At 37.6% G+C, this 21,733-nt stretch overlaps 2 protein-coding genes across 14 annotated transcripts in view; both read left to right on the top strand.

Annotated features, from left to right (window-relative positions):
- Positions 1 to 11,653, top strand: part of POLK (DNA polymerase kappa) — a 36,358-nt gene extending 24,705 nt beyond the window's left edge. For 6 of the 9 annotated variants that reach the window (XM_074856869.1, XM_074856868.1, XM_074856864.1 and 3 more), the window contains 8 exons: positions 733 to 857; positions 1,021 to 1,187; positions 3,302 to 3,334; positions 5,223 to 5,319; positions 6,611 to 6,782; positions 7,519 to 8,475; positions 9,644 to 9,695; positions 9,823 to 11,653. In XM_074856869.1, the coding sequence (XP_074712970.1) occupies positions 733 to 857; positions 1,021 to 1,187; positions 3,302 to 3,334; positions 5,223 to 5,319; positions 6,611 to 6,782; positions 7,519 to 8,475; positions 9,644 to 9,695; positions 9,823 to 9,907 (1,688 nt within the window). In that variant the 3' untranslated portion in view covers positions 9,908 to 11,653. The remainder of the gene's footprint in view (positions 1 to 732; positions 858 to 1,020; positions 1,188 to 3,301; positions 3,335 to 5,222; positions 5,320 to 6,610; positions 6,783 to 7,518; positions 8,476 to 9,643; positions 9,696 to 9,822) is intronic. The other 3 variants (XR_012627197.1, XR_012627196.1, XM_074856871.1) reach the window with 3 other exon arrangements.
- A 3,826-nt stretch (positions 11,654 to 15,479) lies between these two features.
- The window catches only part of ANKDD1B (ankyrin repeat and death domain containing 1B), a 32,148-nt gene continuing 25,894 nt past the window's right edge, over positions 15,480 to 21,733 (top strand). For all 5 annotated transcript variants that reach the window (XR_012627071.1, XM_074856003.1, XM_074856004.1 and 2 more), the window contains exons 1-3: positions 15,480 to 15,679; positions 19,230 to 19,333; positions 21,358 to 21,456. Coding sequence is in view for 4 of the 5 variants with exons in the window: in XM_074856003.1 (XP_074712104.1) it covers positions 15,604 to 15,679; positions 19,230 to 19,333; positions 21,358 to 21,456 (279 nt within the window). In the remaining variant the exon portion in view is untranslated. The remainder of the gene's footprint in view (positions 15,680 to 19,229; positions 19,334 to 21,357; positions 21,457 to 21,733) is intronic.

Below are 21,733 nucleotides of genomic sequence, written 5' to 3'. Positions count from 1 at the left end.
ATAATCAGTAATAAATAGAATTACTTCTACCATCTTGAATAATACATCAGTGAGCAAATCAAAATTTAGACCACTAGGACTGTAGCTCAGAATACTTCTATTTTTCTTGCTAAACCAATTCCAGAGTTCATTTGTAAAAAAATTAGTTTAATAGAAAAGAACAATCCCTCCTCATCCCTACCAGTGTCAGTGAAATATATATATAGATTTCTAAATGACTACCTAGTGGTAGCCCACAAAAGACTTTAATTTGGTAAATTTTGACAAAATTAATTTAGTCTTTGTGCTGAAATGCAAGGAAGAAATACCTCCTTCTCGTTAAAAGTTCATTATAACTGCCATTGTAAGCATTTCCCTTTGTCTTACCATAATCACCATCAGAAAATTGTTCAATCATGTAACTGATATTATTTTTAAACACTGTTATTTAACCCCTCATGACTGGTTAGTGCATGTTGTGTTACCCTGACTATCTTAAAATAGTGGGTACACTTTATCTGGTGCATCCATTATATTTAATGTCACATGTATTTATGTTCTCACATGTCTATTACAAAATTTTTTTTCAGAACTGTAACAGATCTGGTTATCGGTTATTGTCATTCTTTTGCTTATGTTTAGTCTTTGACAAATGTGTAGGATACTCTTGTGCTTTTAAATATTGGACAGTTGAATTTAAACATTGTCTTGTTTTTTTTTTTTAAATAAAAGGTTTGTTTGTTTGTTTTTAAGGAATAGCGCCGAATATAATGTTAGCAAAAATGTGCAGTGATCGTAATAAACCTAATGGGCAATGCAGAATTCCTCCTGAGAGACGAGCAGTGCTAGACTTCCTGAAAGATTTGCCCATTAGAAAGGTAGGAGATACCATGACATTTACTATGCAATCATGTATGGTCCATATGTTCTAAAAGCAAGATTTCTGCTGAAGAAATAGTAATCTGCCCAGTTGTGTTTGATTTAAATTGTTCTTGGTATTGGATCTGCAAATGGGAAGTTTCTAACAACGCTCTTTTTCAGGTGCCAGGTATAGGAAAAGTAACAGAGAAGATGTTAAAAGCCCTTGGAATTGTGACTTGCTCAGAACTTTACCAGCAGAGGGCACTGCTTTCTCTTCTTTTTTCAGAAGCATCTTGGCGTAATTTCTTGGATATTTCCCTTGGTTTGGGTTCAACACATTTGGAAAAGTATGTTTTGGGTTTTTTTCTCCTGCGTTTACATTTTCCTAAATTTTTCCTTGTGTATGTTACATACTGTAGATTTTAAGACCTATTTTATTGACAAATATTATGAAAATCTGACTTGTTTAATATATTTTAGAATATCTCTGATAGCTGTTATTGTTATACTTAGGGCTAAGATACACACAACAGACAAAGCAAAAGTTTATACAGACATGTCTAATACATAAAGTCCAAAAAGTCTGTCAGAGAAGTTGTGTGTTACTGCATGACAAGGAGTCAAGTCAGTATCATTTAGGATAACCTCATAATTACTACAATAGCTAAAGAGAAATGAATTGTCCTAAGCAGAGGTGTTCAGTCCTGTTTCTTCTATAAAAACAATATACATTCATTGTTTTTTGTTATTATTTGAGTGTAATGAAAATTGTATTGGTATCTGATCTTCTCTGGTGGTAAACTGTCATATTTCTAATGAAAGTGAGTGAAGTTTCTGTGTCTCCTATTGTATTTATGTACATATTTGTGATATTGTGAATTTGTACATATTGTGAATTTGCTGGAATAGAACTGAAGATTTTTATATCCTTCTTTATATCTGTTCCTTTAAGGTTCATACTACTTTAATGGCTTTTTAGCCTCCTGTTTGGGTGGGGAGAAATCAGTCTTACTGGTGAATACCATCTTTTCAATAATAGGCATAATTTCTAAACCTGTCCTGGATACAAACATGGAACACCTGTTCTTAAAAAAAAAAACCCCAACATTTCATTTTGCTGTTTGTGTAACCAAGAGTCTTAATTTAGGATTGAGTCCTTTCTTTTAAATATTCCTTACTTAAATATCCTTCTATCCTTCTCAAAGTGCTGAAATTAAATTTTTAAATGGCTGACAATGATTTGGTTTCATTAGGAGTTCCAAAGTGTCTTACGTACTTCTGAAAGACCTATTCCTGTTACTTCTCTGACAGTTATAGATCTTCCATTTTTTCCATTTGACTACAAAATAATATATACAGTTAGCAGTTTGTAGACCATTAATATGCTAGCACAAATCTTTGTGTTGGATTTTTTTTGTTTTTCAGAGATATGTTGACTTGAAACAAAACATGCAGTCAGATTGACTTTGTGAAGGTGACTTGATAAAAGATAAAATGCGTTTTTCCATATACTTGTTTCTGTTAAGATAATGCAACCTTGGTGCACTCTCTCCCCTTATTCACCCTGTATAGGTGTAGTACAGTCTGGGAAATCTCCCAGTACTTTAAAAAAAAAAAAAAAAAAGATCATTTCATAAGCCAAGATTATCATTGTGAAAGGGAACACATTTTAAATGGTGTTGTCTAAGAAATTTGTTTCTTGGTTTTGTTTTTATTAGTACCAACTTGATTTCAGTGATTTTAGTGTGGAGAAAGCAAGCCCTTAATGTATGAACACCTGAGTCCTTAGTAAATAGTTCATCTTATGATCATTGTCTTTGGCCACCTTCTTTTATAAAAAGCTGAGAATACCGAATTTGTTATTTCCAATACTTACAAACAGAAGGACCTAAAAAGAAAATGCTCTGAGGAACTCCTTATACCCAGAAGAATTGTTAAATGCTTAATTATAACCAGAGAGAAAGAAACAAGCCAACAAAAAAAGCCTTAACACATCACCCTTAACATGGGCAATAGTTCAGACAGAAAGCAAACTAATTCCTCAGATGAACAATTATTCTAATACACATAGTATGTTCAGGATTTTTATAGCAGTGCTTCACAGTTATAGCTAGGTAAGGCAGCATAGGATTTGTAGTTAGTTTTGTTTTTAAATAAGACTCCTGATAGGAGAGTTTTGTTGGGTTTTGTTTTGGTTTTTACTTTCTACAAACTGTTTATTGATGTCTATGGCTGATCTGTGTCTTTACTTCATCTATGGTAGGATAAGATTTTTTAGAAAAAACATTCTCAATTTTGCACTTCCTTAAACTTGATGTACAAGATTTGTAGAAAAAAATTAACATCCAGATTTTATAGAAGAGACTGCTGTTACTGAAGCATGATTGGTTGACTCAGAGTTTATTGAAAAGATAACAGTTTTAAGTAAAGTGAGTATAATAAATTGTTCTTCTTTTTAAAGGGATGGAGAAAGAAAAAGTATGAGCACTGAAAGGTATGCCTCTGATATTGAAAAAAAATTACATTAATCACTAAACCTACTTAATGTCAGGTAGCGTATACTTTTCTTAGTCATGTAATTTCATTGTGTGTATCCATTTTTTTAACACATACGCATACAACAAGCTCACTAAATCAGATTCAAGCTTTCCCTATTTTTTTCCTTGGCTTCAGAATATAGTGGAGGTACTTCTGTCAGTTTGTGTGTTCTCTTTTTTCATCATCTGATTCTCTTAATGCCTTTAATGCATCGAAGTGGTCTTTAATAAAGCCATAATATAGGGTGGAAATATATAACGGCTGGAATTTTTTTGTATGTTCCAGTTTAATGTCAATTATCAGTCTAGTAGCCTGCAGTCACATGCATAGCAAATACAGCATAAGGTAGACTTGCAAAGCAGACAAAAATTTTGCATGGTTAAGTAAAATTGGTTACATTTCCGAACAAGTTTTCACCAATGTAAAGTTCCTTAAGAAGGTGATGTATGTCGTTTCCACAAGTTCATTTTTAAAAAGGAAATACTGCAAGGAGAATCTGTAGAGCACTGTAATGATTTTCCCTGCCCTCATGTGTTGTCTCTTCCTAGAAAAGAAGATAAGAAAATACTCCTGTTGAGACTTGATAGCTGTGGGCAGCTTAAGTAAGCCCCATAAGGTTTGGTACCACCAGAGCTGAGAAATTTATGGCTGTAGTCTTGTGCTGGTTTGCAGGCAGACCAGTACTGGGTACCTTCGTGCCTCTGGTGCTTTTCTTTCTTCCTTCTTTTTTCCCTAAGGGAAACAGTTTTAGACCAGAGATGTCAAGGGGCTGCTGAGATCGTGAAACTAGTTTATATGGGGGAAGAGACTTGCCTGAAGTATCATTCTCTCTATCCTGCCCCTTCCAGACTTGGTACTTTTTGCAGCTTCCCAATTATTACAGCATTGCAATGCCGTAAATCACTGCAGCACTGCCAGGATAACATGAGTTACTCCTTGGATAATGGCATGGGACCCACAGTAAAATATTGCGTTACTTCGGCAGCATGCAAATGTTCTTAGGGGAATGTGAATCATAATAGAGGATGACTTTTCAATGCAATCAGGTAAACATGAATATAATTTAGAGATGTGAAATCCAGTGTGACTATAGGGACTTTACACTTGTAAATATAAAGCCTGGCATGAAACAGTGAATCTGTGAGACCTTTCCAAAGGCATCTGGTGGCTGTAAGTTTTGCTGCCGGCTTCTCTTAAAACCACTGTTAACTGAAGGTAGCCTTTCCTCTCATGTTATTACTAAAAAGCAGATGTAGAACAAAAAAAATAATACTTTAATTCCCCTGCTAAGAAGCTCTAGCAAAGGCAGTTAGTAACGTTTGTGGCAGGAAGATAGTTTTTTCTTCTTCTGAGGCTAAACAACATTATCCAAGCTGGCATCTTTTCCTTAGCATCTGCATTATTTATTTCTGATACTTGGCTCTGATGTTGACTTTGTAATCCTTTCTTTCTTCTGATGTTACATAGCACAGTGCAAAGGAGATTAAATACAAATAACTTGGCTGGGTCCGTGAATTCAGTTGGTGTTAGTATTCTGTCTTGCAAATGTTTAGGCATTGATGATGTTAAACCTGATGCATTTTCAAATAGTGCCTGAAAAATTGAAAGCTGAATTACTTCATTATTTGAAGGGCTTTGCAAACATTTTGAAAGACATAAATGTACACAAATCTTGCTGTATAACATTCATATTAATACTAATTTTTCCTTGAAGTAAACACCCAAACCTATACAACCTTCTTCTGATGTAGTTTTGTTTAAGTGTACAAAAAATACTTTTAGATGGCAGCCACTGAACAAATTTTAGGATTCATACTGAAAAAAAAGTAATATCTTTATCTTAGAACATTCAGTGAAATAAACACAGCAGAAGACCAGTACAACTTGTGTCAAGAACTCTGCAGAGACCTTGCTCAAGAGCTACAGAAAGAGGGACTTAAGGTATTTATATTATTCTCTGTTTACTTGCAAAAAGACAACACTTTGCACTCAGACTTACTAAATGCAGTGTTAGTGTGAATGCTTTCAGTAGCATCGTACCATACAATCTATCTTCAGAAGTCTCTGTTCTTTAATTTGCAAATGTTTAGAATGATTCAGGCAGCATTTTGACATTGTTCAGGTGGCTATCTAGTAATGCAGAAAAAACATAGGTAATGCGTGGAAAAAAATAAAATAATCAAGTTATTTAGCTTATAAACATTTTATGCTAAAAGCAATGTTTTTAAACAAGTAAATGTTTATAAACAAGCAATGTTTATATACAAAGCAACGTTTATAAACAAGCTGACTGTCTGTGAGCTGTGTTTTAGTCAATCATGTAATATTAATGTATTTAAAACATTGTGTCTCTCTCCCGTATTCATACAGGATCCAGTCAATAGCCAGTAGTGTAGTTTAAGAAGTTCACATGTCCATAATGGTTGACAAGTTATTCATACCATAGAATGGTCTGAATGGTAGGAACGGACCCTGTATTCCTTCTCTCCAAATTTGTTTATTATCTGGAAAGAACAGTTCATATTTTCTATGGAGGTCTTCACGGTAAAGCAAGGAGTACAAGTACAACATTCAAGACATAAAAGAATTGTGATTAGTATTCTTCAGCCATTAAAGTTTGTCTCAAAAGATGGCAGGTTGAAAGGGAAATCATCAGCTAAAAAGGACAAAGGAATAATCTTACAAAGGTACCCAAACAAAAGGAGTGCCATTTATTTACATTTAGGTGGACACACTAAATCACACAGATGGTTTGGAAGGTGTTGCCAGGGGATTATCTGTGCTAAACACAGATGCTGTGTGTCTCTGATAGCACCATGCAGGAGGAAGTAAGTTTTCAGACAATCCTTAATTAAATATCACTTACACATCCTTAGTAGTTTTCCCAGAAAAGTTAAGATATCTGGCACTGAAAGTTTCCAAGTGAGGAAATAATTTTTTGTAGACAGGGTAGAAGTTGTGACTGTAGCCAGAGCATGAAATCTACTGAACATGCACTGGTGGCAGATGGTCTGCTGGGAACCACAGCCAAATGACCCAGTTCAGAGAATTCGACTTTGGCAGCAGTTTAGGAGCAAGTGCAGAATCTTACAGACAAATTCTTGGCAGTGCCCCTTGCCGTACACAGTCTTGACCATGGCTTTAGGGCCCTTATATAGATGCTAGATAATAATTGTTTCTGTGCTGTAAATTACATGCTTAACCTTTTTCTTCTTTTTTTTTTTTTGCCTAGGGTAAAACTGTTACCTTGAAGCTAAAGAATGTGAACTTTGAAGTAAAAACAAGAGCTTCAACTGTGCTGTCTTCCGTTTCTACTGAGGAGGAAATATTTGCTGTTGCTAAAGACTTGTTGGGAACAGAAATTGATAGCATTGCTCCTCATCCTTTACGGATAAGACTTATGGGTAAAAGATTTCAAACTCATTCTTACTTTCTAGAGTTAGATCTTGCAGCGTATCTGAATGGTGACTCAGGAATGTCTTACTAATTGAGGTTGTACTTTTCCTACCCCCTGTTAGCCCTGGAACAACATGAGAATAGAATCTTAACATATAGCAGTGCTTAGTTCTGCTGCCTTAAGAGAGCTTTTAAATCTGCTTTGCACCACAGCAACAGGTAGTTTCTGTCCATAACCTCTTTTAGAAACAAACACTAAATAAAAGTGCTTATAGATTTGAAGATGCTATGTTCTTCAAGAAATCTGAAAATTTCTGTCAAAAGTAAACTCTGTGTTTTGATTGACCTGTGTGTTGCAGGTGCTTATATAATCTGCTCGAACCATTCAGTGATACATAAAACTTACTTGTCTATGGTATTAGAATGCAATGAAGAAAAGAATATTTTGCTGGGGAAACTATGCAAGACTCTTTCAGACTGAATTCTATATAACTGTATTAAGTTCATAGCCTCAAGTTACGGTGCAATCAGTTAAAACTTCATGGGCATTGAAATTAATAATATAGTTGGGCAAGTATTTGCATCTAAAATTGGATAGACCTTGTGATCCATTGTTAGCATTGGCAGGTGGTATAGCCTCCCTTTAGAGATAAAATGCACTTTTATTGAGTGGAGGTATACCTCAAAAGAATTAGTATCAACTTCTTGTAAAATAGGTATTATAAGTTTGTTTTTCATCATTAGGTGTACGAGTATCAGGATTTCTAAGTGAAGAAGAGAAGAAGTACCAACAGAAAAGTATTACGAGTTTCTTAAAATCAGGAAAAGAAATTGGTTTTCTAAGGCTTCAGCCAGGGAAGTCCAACCAAGAATATTTCACAAAAATTTCAGAAACATCTCCCAGAGGGAGTTTTTTTGATAAAAAGCGAGCTGCAAGGCAACTAAGCAGAGAGAATCTTTCTCCAAATGAAACTGTAGGTAAGCAGGTCTTTCATGGTAGGAAATCATCAGCAAATTTTGTGGAAGAAACAAAGAAAGTCACAGAGTTACAGAATTCTAGTATGTGTAAGATCTTCACCTGTCCTGTTTGCTTTGAAGAGCAAAGCAGCAATAATTTGGAAGAGCTTAATAGGCATATTGATGAGTGTCTCGGTGGGACTCTTGTTAAAGATACCATGGAAATATCCAAGAATGACAATTCAAGAGAAAATACACTTAACTTTCTTCCACAATTTAAAAATGAAAATGTTGATGAATGTCAAAAAAATAAACCAGATCAATTAGCAGGAACAGACCAGTCTGCAAGTATATCTGACAACTCTACTAGCAGTAGCACAGAAAAATTCAGTCAGGTAATATCTGACAAACCTCACAGAGAAAGACAGCCTAGCAATCTCAGTGATATTGCTAGAAATGTGTGTATGAAACAGTGTCTCTTCCCCAAAAGAATTTCACAAGACAATGAAGACCATTTTGAAAAGACTGAACATGCAGAAGAGACTAGTTCATCCTGTTTCTTTGAAGCCAAAGAAGACAGTGTTCTTGTTTGTCCAGTTTGTAATTCAGAACAGAAAACCACCAGTCTGGTGTCATTTAACAGACACGTGGATGTCTGCTTAAATAAAGGCCTTATCAAGCAGCTGACAGAAAAAAAAGATTTTCCCAGTAAGACTTATAATATGGAAAACTCAAACACAATTGGTGAGTATGCACATTAGGACATATTTGAGTATCCAAATGATCTGCTTGTACAATTAAAATAATTTGGTAATTGTGTACTTTGAACTTTTCAGGGCTTTGAGATTTTTGCAACAAGTTCATTTGAGTAAGGCCTGTGTAGGAGTGAACATTTTTATTTAAAAAAAATCAGTTTTCATGACAAAATAGATTTGTGAAAGTGATGGTAGTTACACAGTGCATTCTCATTCGCCACAATGGTGGCAATGGCATAGGAATTACTTTTCATTTCTGTAAATGGCATGTTTGCTACCTCTGACCATGTTCAGAAGGATGTTTGTAAGGCCACTGAGATTTAAGTGAGAAATCAATGAAAACATATTCAACCTGGATTGGTTCAGAGATTTAGTTGACAGAAAAGTTCCGTTATGTAATGTGCTGGCAAAACCAGAGAGGTGGTGAACTGAAGCATAAAGACAGGAACTTGCAAGCATGTTTTACATCTAACAAAATGCATCACGTAACTGCACCTGTAACATGCCAAACCAGTAGCATATTTACTCAAGTAGTTTCTGGTTTTGATGAAGAGTTAATCTTTGGCCAGAATAGAGGAAGTGTGCAGGTAGTTAAATACCTGCTTAAAGTGTCGTATCCCTCATCTAACTTGGGAGCTTTATAAGAAGAAATGAAAATGCTAGTGTGCTCAAATTATCAGAACACAGTTAAGACTTACAATATGAATCTTTTGCACAAAAATTTTATAAGCAGTATTGTTGTTACATGTGGAAACAGGCTTTGTTTTAAATGAAAAACTTACTGTTGGCAAAGATTCTTTTTTCCCCTGCAGGATAAAAAAATTAAAAATACAGTTTTCAACAACGACCTTGAAAATCAACTATGATATGCTGAAATATTTCTGAAAACCTTAACAAGGTTCAAATTAATCCCTTAGAATTCAATAAAGGCTTTTTGTTTTTCTGTTTTAAAAACTTTAATAAATACTACAGTGCTCAAACTGCAGATAATAAAATGTCTACTCCTTGAGAAAGATTAAATTTGTTTATGTTAAAAAAAAAGTAAGAAAAGCTTTATCAAAACCTGTTCTTTTAAAAGTTCTGCCATGTATGTAGTTTCTGAAGCATTCATCCTTTTTTGAAGTAATTAATTTTGGTTGTTTCCAACTACTTTTTAGGAGGTTTAAGCAGAGGACAGCAATGCACAAATCCATCACAAGGAGCAAAAAGGTAAGGGTTTTCTGGAAACTTGAGTACAGAGCTCGTTTTAAAATAATAAAGTTTAGAAAAATATTCAGTGTTGTAAAAGTTGCGTAGGTATACATTTTATGTTTTTTTTTTTTTTCTTTGACTTTAGGTCTGGACTAAAAGCTTCACAGTCAGTATCAAAAAAGGCCAAGTCAAGCAATTCCAAGCATACAATTGAAATGTTTTTTAAATGACTGCGTAGCAACATATTCTATATGAAGTTTTCAAAGTGTTTTATGATTGCAGATTAGTTAAGCATTGGTGGTAGGCTGAATTCAGGTTCCTGTCACTTTGGAGTCATTGAATGCCTGTAATGAAGAACATGATGTTTGAGGTAAAAGAGGTACAACTGAGGTAATTGGGGTTTTTTTTTGAGAATAATACTTTTTTTTTCCAGTTGTTTCTGAGAATCAAAATTCACTAGCACTTTAACTTTGTTTGTATTGAACATGTAGAACTTTGTTAGAGTCACGAGCAGCCTCATGACTTCTGTCTGCTGTTCAACAAACAGAACAGGGAGATTAGAGCTGCCATTGAGCAAGCCTGTAGGGCAAGCTCCCTAGAAACCAGGAATCATTAGCTAGGGTGCCACACTGTGCTTACCGAAGGCCCTCTTCCCACACCTGACCTGCTGTCTTCTCTGTTGGTTGCATTGGCTGTGGTAGCCATAGTAGCTTTCTTGAACAGTTCAACACCAAATTTAATTGTATTAGCTGTGTGATAACAAAGAAGAGCTGGGTTGCTTGATTTTGGCTTATGAATATCTGTCTTCTCCGTGGACACAAAAATTGATTGGTCTCACAGTTTCAAAGGAAAAGAGCAAGAATTTAGAGCACAGTTAAGCTTTCATTGTTGTCACTGAAAATGACTTCAGTAAGAGTTGATGGACCAGCCCTGAAGGACTCACTGTGATGAGATACAGGATGACTTCACTGATTTAAAAAATGTTAATAAACCTGTTGATGAGAGAGGAATTCCTCCAGGTTAGTCAGACAAATGCTGTTTGATGTTTGGCCTTTCCAAAGAGACTGAGAACTTCAATTTTCTTCGCAATTGTGAAATTGTTACTGGTCAGTAGCACTAAATTTCCTCTAAATAAAAGGTCTTGTGGTGCAATAATAATAAGAATGATGTGCAGATATGCAAGATGCTGAACCTTCTTATTGTTTACCTATCTTTCTCTTCAAAATTATTTCTTATTTCTGAATAAACAATATTTTATGAGTGCATATGTGGAAGGAGGAAGTTATAAAGTGCAAATATTTAAAATACTGTTTAAATTTTTGCTGTTCTCACTAAATTGCTTAAATGTAGACATTTTATTATAATTAAATATTTATGAGGCAAATAATTTATGATGACAGCATATTACTTATAAGTTATACAAATTATGTCAAACCCTGTATGAAATATAAACTTTCTAATTGCAAAATCTTTAAAAGAAGTGGCTACTATAGAAGCATCTGTTTTGTTGTTTAACTGTATTGGAAGCACTTTGGGGTTTGCTTGTTTTTTAAACAAATGTGTACCCGGTATGTTTTAGATGCCCCGGCTAAGTCCAGAATGTGCTTTTTTGTTTCCAGACTTGCTGGAATGATTTCACCATCTCTTCCTGCTAATCTATTTGTTTGCGAGATGTCACTGTACCCACAGCTCTGTCATTTGAATTCATGTCAGTGCTCCCTTATCTGCTTTGGACCAAATCAGCTGGGCTAGTTCAGACTGTGTAAGCTGACTCAGTTGACTTTTTCTAAACCAGGTCAGTGAGCATTCAGCAGGAACCATTCTGTTCACAGAGGTGGGAGCTGGAAACTTTTGCTAGGAAAGACATAAAAGCAACTGAGGGAACAATGACTTAAGCTAGTACTGCTCTTCATAAAGTGAACACCTGCTCCTGTATTAGTTTTTATCTCTCTGATTCAATAAAGTGTAGAATCTAAGTGTTACCTTGTCATTGTGTGTATTTCTTTAAAACGTGTATTTTTACATATACATTACTTAGCAAAAAGTAAACCACTGTAAGTGCCTGAACAAATGAAGTTAGTTTTTTGGCTTAGCTTCGGAAGTTGTCTTACCATCTGTGTAAAAAAAAAAAAAGTGTCATAGTTATGTGAGTGTCATGAAGTTAAAACTTGTGGAGTATGTTGGAGTTAATGTGGAAATAAAATTCACAGTATGATTCTAAAGCCAGAAATGTCTGTCTTTTGAGATGTGTGGAAAAATATGCCTTTTGCAAAGGTGATTCATTGTGTTTACAGAAAGCGCTCAGTGAGGTTATTTGAATGTTTTCCATCTGAATTATTTACTGCAATGCAGTATTTTTTTTTCTATTCATTAATAGTTTCTTATACTACATTTATTACTGTTTTTATCTGAAGGTCTTCAGTACACGATTAAGTATTGTCGTAAACTTCCGTCATGTTATTTTTTGTCTCAGTTCTTCTGAAGACTGTAAGCAATGTTTTTGTTTTGCATTTTTCTCTGTGTGTGTGTTATATAATTGACCTTAACTTAAAACCTGTTTTGATTGGCATCTGGAAATTTCTTTATGGCTGTGTTTAACTTAATATATGAATTATTTCCTGTGTGTGAGCCATTCCACATTTACTATATCCAATGCTCTAAAGCATGTGAATGATCTAGGTTGGCAGCGGATGAGAATTTTTGTGCAGCATAAGTATCTCTCTTATTTAAGGTAGATATATGTACTTTATCTTGAATTTCTCTTTTAGTTATGAATGATAAGAGAAAAAGGATGACATTTCTTTGATCATAATGTTTTCTCCACCACTTCTGAAGAAGGGAATGCAGACGGCTATGTAGACATGTACAGACATGTAGAGATACCCCACTACGAACAAGACTTGCTTGAGTTTGTCTTGTAAATCTTCAATACCCAAAAACTTAGACTGTAGAATAGCATTTTCCTATTGAATCTGTTTACTGCTATCTACAGTAATATCTGCATTTTTTTTTGAGTTTTGAAATATCTTGCCCACAAAATGTCTTACTGTGGTTGGGTATCACGGTGACCAATTTTGTTTATTAGTTGTCTGTCCTGGGTGTCTCAAAATTTTCTCTTCATTGCTAGAAACTTTCCAGTTGGGAATATATACATACTTTGGCTTACGCTGTTTTCTTCTCAGAGCTGCTGAAGTTCCACTTTGAAGTGTCAGTAACAGGCAGGAACATCAGCAGGACAGAGTTTGGGCTGGAATTGCTCTGCCTGTAGCTTGATCCATGTTGGAATTATTTTTGGGATGGTTTATCACATCCCTGTCTCTCACATTGTAGTGTGCAGATCCAAGCAGAAGATTGGAGCCATCAAGAATCATACTGCCTGCAAGTGAGCCTAGGGAGCAGTCTCCAAGTACCCAAGTTTGTTGGCCAGCTGGTGGTGTGGAGATCTCTGCTGTGTCTTTTCTGATGGTTATTTTTGTATGTGAGCACCTGCTGAGACTGGGCGTCGCCATTTCATTGTTCTAATTACTACTCATAAACAAAGGCAAGTGGCAACAGGTAGCTGTAACCATAAGGGATGAGGGGGGGAATGAGGGGAGCTGTAAGGTGCTGCAGTTGCACAGGCTAACAATTCCTGCACCGTGGGATTCAGAATCCTGTGGAGTTTCATACTTTCAATAAAAGTACACAGTTTAAAAACATAATACTCACTACCTTGACTTGTATGTTCAGATTTCACCTACTTTTACAGGACATAATTTTTGCTTGTTCCTTTTTCTTCTTTATGCACTATTCAACATGCTTTTGTCCTACCTTACATTTTTTTCTTTCTATTGGTTCTACTTGTTTATGTACTTACTACTACTGTTATTTTAAATATTTTTAAAAATACTCTGAGTTCCTGGCAGAGAGAGAGCTTTGAAGGCAAGTGAGGAAGATATTCCAGTACTCCCTTGCTCTGCACTTTGTCTGGATTCTGCATCTCTTGTTAGTTTCTGTGTCAGTCTTTTCTGCAGGTTGCTGGGGCCATTTGAAAGGGTCAAGACTGTGGGGAAGTGGTTAAAGAATGTGATGAACTTACTATTTGTAAAGTTTGAGTACATGAAGTATAGGTGTACTGGCAAAGTTAGTTAAAGAGACCAGGGATACACTGTGAATTGTGTGTGTATTGTGTGATAGTAATTAGAACTGGAAACTAACAGCTGGTGTTTCCGGACTCTGTAAAATCATGATCCTGGTTAAAGATTCACCCTATAAGTTCTGCCCTGTATGAGGCTGCAAATCTGTTCCTCCTTTGGTGCTGGCTTTGTAGGCAACCTAATCTTTCCACAGTTCCCTGTTGTCTCTCATTTCAAAAAGGAGCATTAATGTTGCAAACAGTGGATCTGTATTACTAGCCCAGCCACCATACAGAATTAAAACTCTCAAGGAGTTTCGCTGGAACATTTGACTCACAAGAATCAAGAAAAGTGAAACCTCTGTGATTCAGCTACAGCTAAATCAGTTACTTGTACTTCTCACTCTGGGTTTATTTTCAGGTTTTTTTTCAGCTGAGTAACATTCATCTACTGGAAGTACAGTTGATGAAACTGCCTTATCAGACCAAGGTGTATCAAGTGTAAAGCTTCTTACTCATCACAGCCTGACTGTATCAAAAATGTTTAAAGGAGAAAAAAACTGTGAAATCTCTTAATGTATGATAAGCAGAATATGAGTTTATGGTTTGTATCCAAATTTGCTCAATTTACAAACTCTTTTGAGTCTTTCAGATTAACTTTACCATGGACATGTACAGTGTTCATAATCTTGGAAGTTAAGATGACTGTGTAATTATGAAGAAAAAATTAATAGTGAAGGAACTCAAATGTGGCTTCAGTTGTGTAAGACTGAATACTGCTAGTCCTGCATTCTTGAAGATGCTTTTCCAATGTTTATTTTTAAATGTTAGCAATATCAAAGGCTGTTTTTAAAGTAAAATTTAGCTAAATCACTTTAAACAATTTTTATACCTTATATCAGAAAATCGTTGTCTATGTGAAATGAAATAGCATGCTGGTTTAAGTGACACCAAAGTAACAGTGGACTTCGAGATAAATTGATAAATAGATTAGATGAGTCTCTATGTGAGTTGACAAAAACTGAACTTTTGGGATGTGTGTATTGATTTTGACTGGACTTGGACAAAATCGAAGTATTGTCTACCTCAAAATGAAGAGTCTTGTGATTGGATCAATACTGCTACTGCACGTGCGAATTTCTGCCCAGATTTACGGTGGAAGCACCCCAGTCTCTCGAGTCCCAAGGCAGTGTCAAGTTTGCAGGGGCACAGGGACAGTCACCCGCTCCAGTCCACTGAGCGCCGGTTGACAGCAATGAGAGGAAGTCCCCCGAGCGCCCCTCGCCCTGCAGCCCCCAGACCCCGGCGGTGCCGCGGCGCCTGGGAGGGCTCCCTGTGTCTATGCCGGTGTAGTTGTGGCATTGCCTTTCAAAAGCGCCTCGCTTGGGCGATGGCTTGGTTAAGCATTTCAGGAGGAAGCCGGGGTACCTTTTTGTCTTGTGTGTGCATTTGTAGGTGCAAACTCACGTAAGGCTGCCTGCTAGAGAAGACCTGGGGGGGTGGGGGTGGTTGTGCAGGGATAACCCTGCTCGGTGCCTAGCTAGTACCAAGAAATTCTGTGTATTTAGCTCCTGGTTTCCTGTAAAACAAACTCCTAAGGCTGCTCTGCACCTCTCCCTCTCCGGGCGGTGTGGCTGAGCGCCGGGCTGCCGCTGCAGGCGTGCCCGCAGGGTTGCGCTGGGCCCGCCGGGGTGTGCTCGGGCAACGCGCTGCCCCGCTAACCGGTTTGTCGGGGCCAGCGCGGGGCACCTCCCTCCGCGCCCTGACCTGGGGCTCCTTCCCGTGGGTGAGGAAGAGGAGCCGAGGGCCGCGATGAAGGGGCTGAGCCGCCTGCTCCGCGCCGGGGAGGATAGCAGGCGGGGGGTCGCGGCAGCCAGCCATGACGGCCGTGAGTGCGGGGGGGTCGGAGCGAGCCGAGCCGGCGGGCAGCCCTGGCCGCGGGCCTCTCGCCGCGGGCGGCGCCCCCTGGGCTGACGGGTCGGTGGGGCACAGCCGGACCCCGCTTTTGCCTCGGCCAAGCGAAAAAAAAATGAGCGGGAAGCGGGCGGGGGGAAAGGAGGAGGTTAAACGTGAGCTGCTCTATAGGTAGTAAAACGTGTCAGCGAGGACGTGCGGATGCGGGATCGGGAGCTGAGATTTGGCAGGTCTGTCTTCCGAGGGACAGGTCCTGCAGACTGCCCAGCGCCCCTCTTTAACGGCACCCCTGAAGCTGTCCGAGGGGGTTCGCTGGCGTTGGTGACATCCCTGGGGCTGAGCACCTGCCAACAGTTTCACAACCGATCCGGGCCCCCGTTTTGGGGGGCACACAGAAATTGGAGGACCTGCGGGTCTCCTTGCACGCAAACGGGATCTCCAGCTTGCGTCTCGCAGACGGGTTTGTGAAAGAATAGCCTGCCCCGGCGTGAGCTGCGATTACTGAAAACGGGTTATTTGTGGAAACTGAGCGGTAATTGTTGCAGCCTGTCACGGCCCTGTCCTGTGATCGCGGCGTGACAGCCAGGAACCGTCCTCCTGGGCCGTGGTTCCCACTTCCAGGCTGGCAAAGAGGACAGATAAAGAGAAGAAACAAATAATGTATCACTGCTGGACTCAATAGGTAGTTTTCCCCATGATTTCTTTGAATTGGAAAACGCTTGTTTTAGAAAAAAATTTTAATGACTTGACAAAATACCTACTTTGCCCTGGTAATTTTATTTCCAGTAACAAGAAGAAGTAGAGAAAACATTGAAAATATTACCAAACCATTGAAGAGATGATTCAATTTTTAGAAACAATAGAGTAAAAATAATTTTTGTTGTCATTTGAATATGAATATTATTATCATTTTCGTATTTTACCTTCTTGGAGCTTTTCAGCCAATTCAGATTCCTGGGTTTTCTCCATGTGCATTTTGAGACAATGACAGATTATATCTTGTGGATACCACAACAGGAGATTAAAAATGGGGGTGGGGTGGGTGGAAAGATTTCCATTGTCTATGAGTACTGAAAGCCCTGGTGCACTTTTCTACTTCATTGGAAGGCATCCTTATTTGTGGTATTACTGAAAGACGGATTGGGGCCACTAAAATAAGACATAAGAAAAGAAAAATTGAAGGTACCTTGAAGCTTGAGTTTCTGTTGAGGAAGACTTTCTGTTTTCAGATAGTAAACGAAGTGATTTACTTTTCTGCATCTTTTTACATCCTTGCCCTTGCAAGAGAGGACAAATGGTGGGATGTTCAGTACACCGCAGACAGGTCTCTCTACAAAGGAAGTCAACTTCTAAAATTACTATTTCAGTTAGCTCATTGAATATAACTATTGAGTTATAATTGAATATAACTATTTTGTGATTATAAATATAATTATGTAGTTATTATATAACCTGTAGGGCAATAAATCAGACATTTTGTATGAAGCCAGAGAAAATAATGCCCCCAAAAGTTTGACAGCCACAAAGAGATAATCGGTTGCTGCTGTTACTTGAAAATAGAGTGATTGTGCCAAATCCTGGAGACCCCACCTTGGATAGAGGTCTTTCATAAATCTGTAGTCTGACAGCTCTATACTCTTGTCATTTCATGCATGAAAAAACGTTTTTGCAAAAGCAGCAAAAGGTTGTGCAGCAAGTCAGTGCTGTGGTGTGTCTGGATTGCCACTGTCCTTAACTCCTGAATTAAGAGATGTTGAGAGAGAGAGAATACTAAGAAAGATCACACCCAGAGCAAAAGGTCTTCTTTTTAACAGCGTACAGCTGTTTCATGACTTGTGTACAGGAGAGAAAAGATCCATTGTTAATTCTTTGTCAGAACTACAACAAAACTGTCATTACCAATGCAGATACAGCAACGAAACGTAATTTTCTCTTGTTTCTTGAAGGCAGTGCAAGTAAACTGTTGGGATTGTTCCTGAATGTCCTGAGATGCAACAGCATTTATCTTTGCATTCTCATGTAAGATACATGCGCAAGTGTTCATCAGCAGTCAGTACGAATGAATGGGGCCTAACTGTAACTAATTGCAGCTAATTGGTGCCCTGTGTTTTGTTTCCATGTTTGCCAAAAATTTGCCTTGAGCAAGATACCCTTCGACCATTTGTTTACCCGTGTTTGAAATCAAGATAGTGGAAAGCTCTGCTGGATGCATCTTTAGGTTGTAGACCTCGAAAAAAATTATTTATTCTGCAGAGATCCCTGTTCCTGATGCTGATTTTGCTGTCAGCCACACTCCTTGTCACAGCTGCCAGGGGTGAATTTTTATTTGCAACTGCTTTTTGGTTTGGTTTGGTTTGGTTTTGGCTGTACCCCCATGTTGTAAAACAAGCAAGTAATATTCTGTGATTTCCAGAGAATTTTGGGAGGATGCTTCTGTTGTTTGAGGTGCTTGGATAATGTTATAGGACAACTGGAAACAGCCCTGCAGTCTTACTGTATTCTTTACTTCGAGCTGTATTCTTATTAGGCCTTAACGAATTTATAGGATGAACTTGCATGAGAGGCCTCTAAGAAACAGATAATTTCTGCAGTTTCTAGTTCAACAGAGTGGTGTCTTCTTTGGTGATATCACTGGAAAAGTGGCTTTCAGGACAAAATATTCTAGACAGAAGATATCGAAGTGATTAACTTTTTAAGTGTGATATGATAGGAAATTAAAAATACCTGCTAACATTTTTGCAACTGATTTAGCTGCTACATTAATTTCTAAGTGATTAATTAAATGTTAGAATAGAAACATGAGAAATACTCTGACCTCTAAGTTAGCTAAACCAGTTATCAGACACTGGGATTTTATTTTCCAAAGTTACCAAATATTAGGTGTCTAAATGCATGTTGCAGCTACTTTAGTTGACCAAACAGATGTTCATTTTTGGGTTGAGATGTTAAAGGAAGATCTGAATTTAACCGTAAATTCCACTTTGTAACCAAATTTTGAGTTCAAATACACACCTCTTCCCCCCCCCCCCCCCGTAAAACCTGATTGGTTGGTTTGTTTGTTTTCAGCTTGTTCATACCATTTGGTTACTGCTATAAATTTTTATGTATTTGGGTGGGGTGTTCTCTTTCAAAACAGAGCAGTTTTTCCAAGAACAGGAAAAAAATGCTGCAGTTTGTACTGTTCACTGCTATGCCTCTAAAATACTTTGGGACCCATTTTGATGGCAAGAGCTTCATAAATGAACTCTTGTTGCTGTGAGCTGTGCAAATAATGGTCATCCATGCTGTGAAAAGCCTACCTCTATTTGCACTTAAAATTTGAAACTAGAAACATCATCCAGATGTCTCTAGATAAGAAAAATGTAATCCTGGAACACTTCTGTGATAAGAAACAAATGATTCTCATTATATGAGAATATGAAATCTGGGCAAATAACAGAAAGCAAGAACAGTATCATCATCCCTGAAGTTGTTTATGGCTGTTTTTTTAGTAATACAATTTTTTCATCATATTTTTTTCACAGTATTGCCGGACGAGAGAGAATTTCAATATGCTGCTAAAACGAACAATTTGGAAACCATGGAAAAGCTGTTTAAAAAAAACGTTAACATAAATGCTGTAGATGCGGTGAGTATGAAGCGTCTGACAGATGACTGATCTGAGATGTGACTTCTTGGGGTTGTATGGGGGAATCCCAGCATGCTAGCCCCATCAACTGCAAGGTGGTGAGGCTGCAGGAGTGCCTGCTAGGACCTGGTTAAGAAACATTTCACACATTTAGTATGGATGGTAGGATTTGTGCAGCATAACTCACAGGTCTTTGCATTTAGCCACTAGTCTGTGCATCACATTGGGAACAAAGGACTTCTGAACTGTGGTCCCTACTCTAATATTTACTCTGTGTTCTTAGGTGACTAATTGCTCAAGTTCCCCATCTTTCAGAGTGGGAGGACTTAACCTCACAGTCACTTTGAGAATGAATTTACGCTGCTAGCATTACAAATTTCAAGTGTGAAATATTACCATTTGGTTTGTATGGAACCACCGGGAGTATTCTATCATATGCTCTGGTTGCAGAGTTGAGATCAGATTTACCCTAGACAGGTGAAAATGCATTTCTTATGCTGACATCAGCTCTAGGCCTAAAATCTGAGGATGTATACTTCACAGTAACAGAGTGCTGTGTTCCATGTGAGAAGTAGTGCAACAGCAGTGGAGTGGCTGTGGTATTAAACTGGGAGTTGTGGAGAACAGTTTTCCCTCAGTGGCTGTGTATAAATCATCTACCCATGAACATCCAATGTTACTTAATCATGGGTTCTGAAAAAACTTGCTTCCCATGTCCATATGCATTTTTCCTCACTGAGGAATTGAGGAGATAGTACAGGTGCATTCCTTGTTTTGTTTGTGAAAAAGAGAGAGAGACAAAAATTTCTTTTGAGTAAACTCTTGAACAATGAGAGTGTTCCCATCAGTTACACAGTACTCTAAAAAGTCACTTAGAAAATAGTTATTGCTTCTTTATTGCTTTCAGAATTTAGGAAATTAAACTAAGTAAGTTTCCAGTCCAGTAGTTTGAATCTTTACTCCGTCATCCTTAAATCAGACCTATAGTGTAAGAGTTTTACTAGCATAACCATGTGGGTGTTGTGCATTGATTGATTGATTCCCCTAGTGCTTGTAGCTTATACTGGCAAAACCATTCTTTTCTTCATGTTGATCATTCCTGCCCCTGTACTCCCAAGCCAAATAAGCAAGGCTGCCAAAAGGTGAGTTTTGTTGACAGAACTATGTCTGTGCAAGATACTTTTTCTGACATAAATGCATGCCATAAATCCCACCTTTTTATGTTTTTAACACATATAGCTGTAAATTTAAACTTATACATGGATAAATCAGCTGATCTACATAGAAGCATAAGCAAACAAATTTAAACTGACTTTTAAAGTTAATTGGTAGAATCACTTATATATCCTTGTATGGAAACTCTCAGTGAATTATGTTAAACCCAGTTATGTTCACTTCAGCTGGAAGCAAAAGTCTCTCCACTAAAGTTTAATTCAATTTAACCAATCCCTTTTAAATTCACACAATTCATTACTTGAATGAAAAATTAATCAAGTATTCCTGATAAGCATGGAGCCTATTGACCTGTGTAAAATTACTCACTGTTTGCAAGGTGGAAGCTTTCATTTACATAGATAATGACTCAGTCTAGAAAGGTGAGTAACACTGGGTGAGGGAGGAATCCCATCATGCATTGCAGAGATACAATCAAAAGCAAGGAGGATACCAAAAGCAAATCTAATTGCGTAAATTTAGTCCTCAGCTTTTCAAATCAAACCATGTAATAAAATAGTAAACATGGATGCTTCTTGTACTGCGTGCATCTCTTCAAGGCAGTATATGATTCCTTAATTCTTCTTTGACATTTCAGTGAGTTTCAGTGAAGGGATAATACTACATAGAGTAACTAAATCATTCTGGTTCTACAAGAAATCTTTAAGATCAGTACCTAAATTCTATCCAAGGGAACAAAAACGCAGATAAAGATGAAGCATGGCTGTCGAAGGAGAACTGTGCAAGTGTCTATTTGTTAATAAGGAAAAACCGTATTATGGACCTGACAACCAAAGCTTTGCTTATTTCAGCTGAAGCGCACTGCATTCCATTTTGCTGTTGCGAGAAGTCATATGTCGGTGGTGGATTTTCTTCTCCATCACAAAGCTAGACTTGATATGGCGGATCAGGTAAGCTGTTTATGTGTTTTGATTCACGCAGTATAGGAACACCTTAGGGGAAAAGTAAAAGTAGATATTTGCCTTATGTTCCTCATTTTGCAAAGTTAAGTGCTTGCTGTAAATGCTTCAGGTTGTCTTAAGACTGCAATGGAAAAACATTGTTAGAGGAAAAACACATTGTCCAGAGCTTTGACTATGTTGACTACTTTGTGAAGTGCAAGGGTGGTTGAAGCCACTTGTGCAGATACGCTGTCTGTGATAGTTGTGTGTTAGTCATTGGTCACTT

This window comes from Strix uralensis, chromosome Z, assembly GCF_047716275.1.
Source record: "Strix uralensis isolate ZFMK-TIS-50842 chromosome Z, bStrUra1, whole genome shotgun sequence".
In the NCBI taxonomy this organism is placed as follows: Eukaryota; Metazoa; Chordata; class Aves; order Strigiformes; family Strigidae; genus Strix; species Strix uralensis.
Note: the sequence above shows the minus strand (reverse complement) of the source record. Positions and strands in the feature narration are given on the sequence as shown.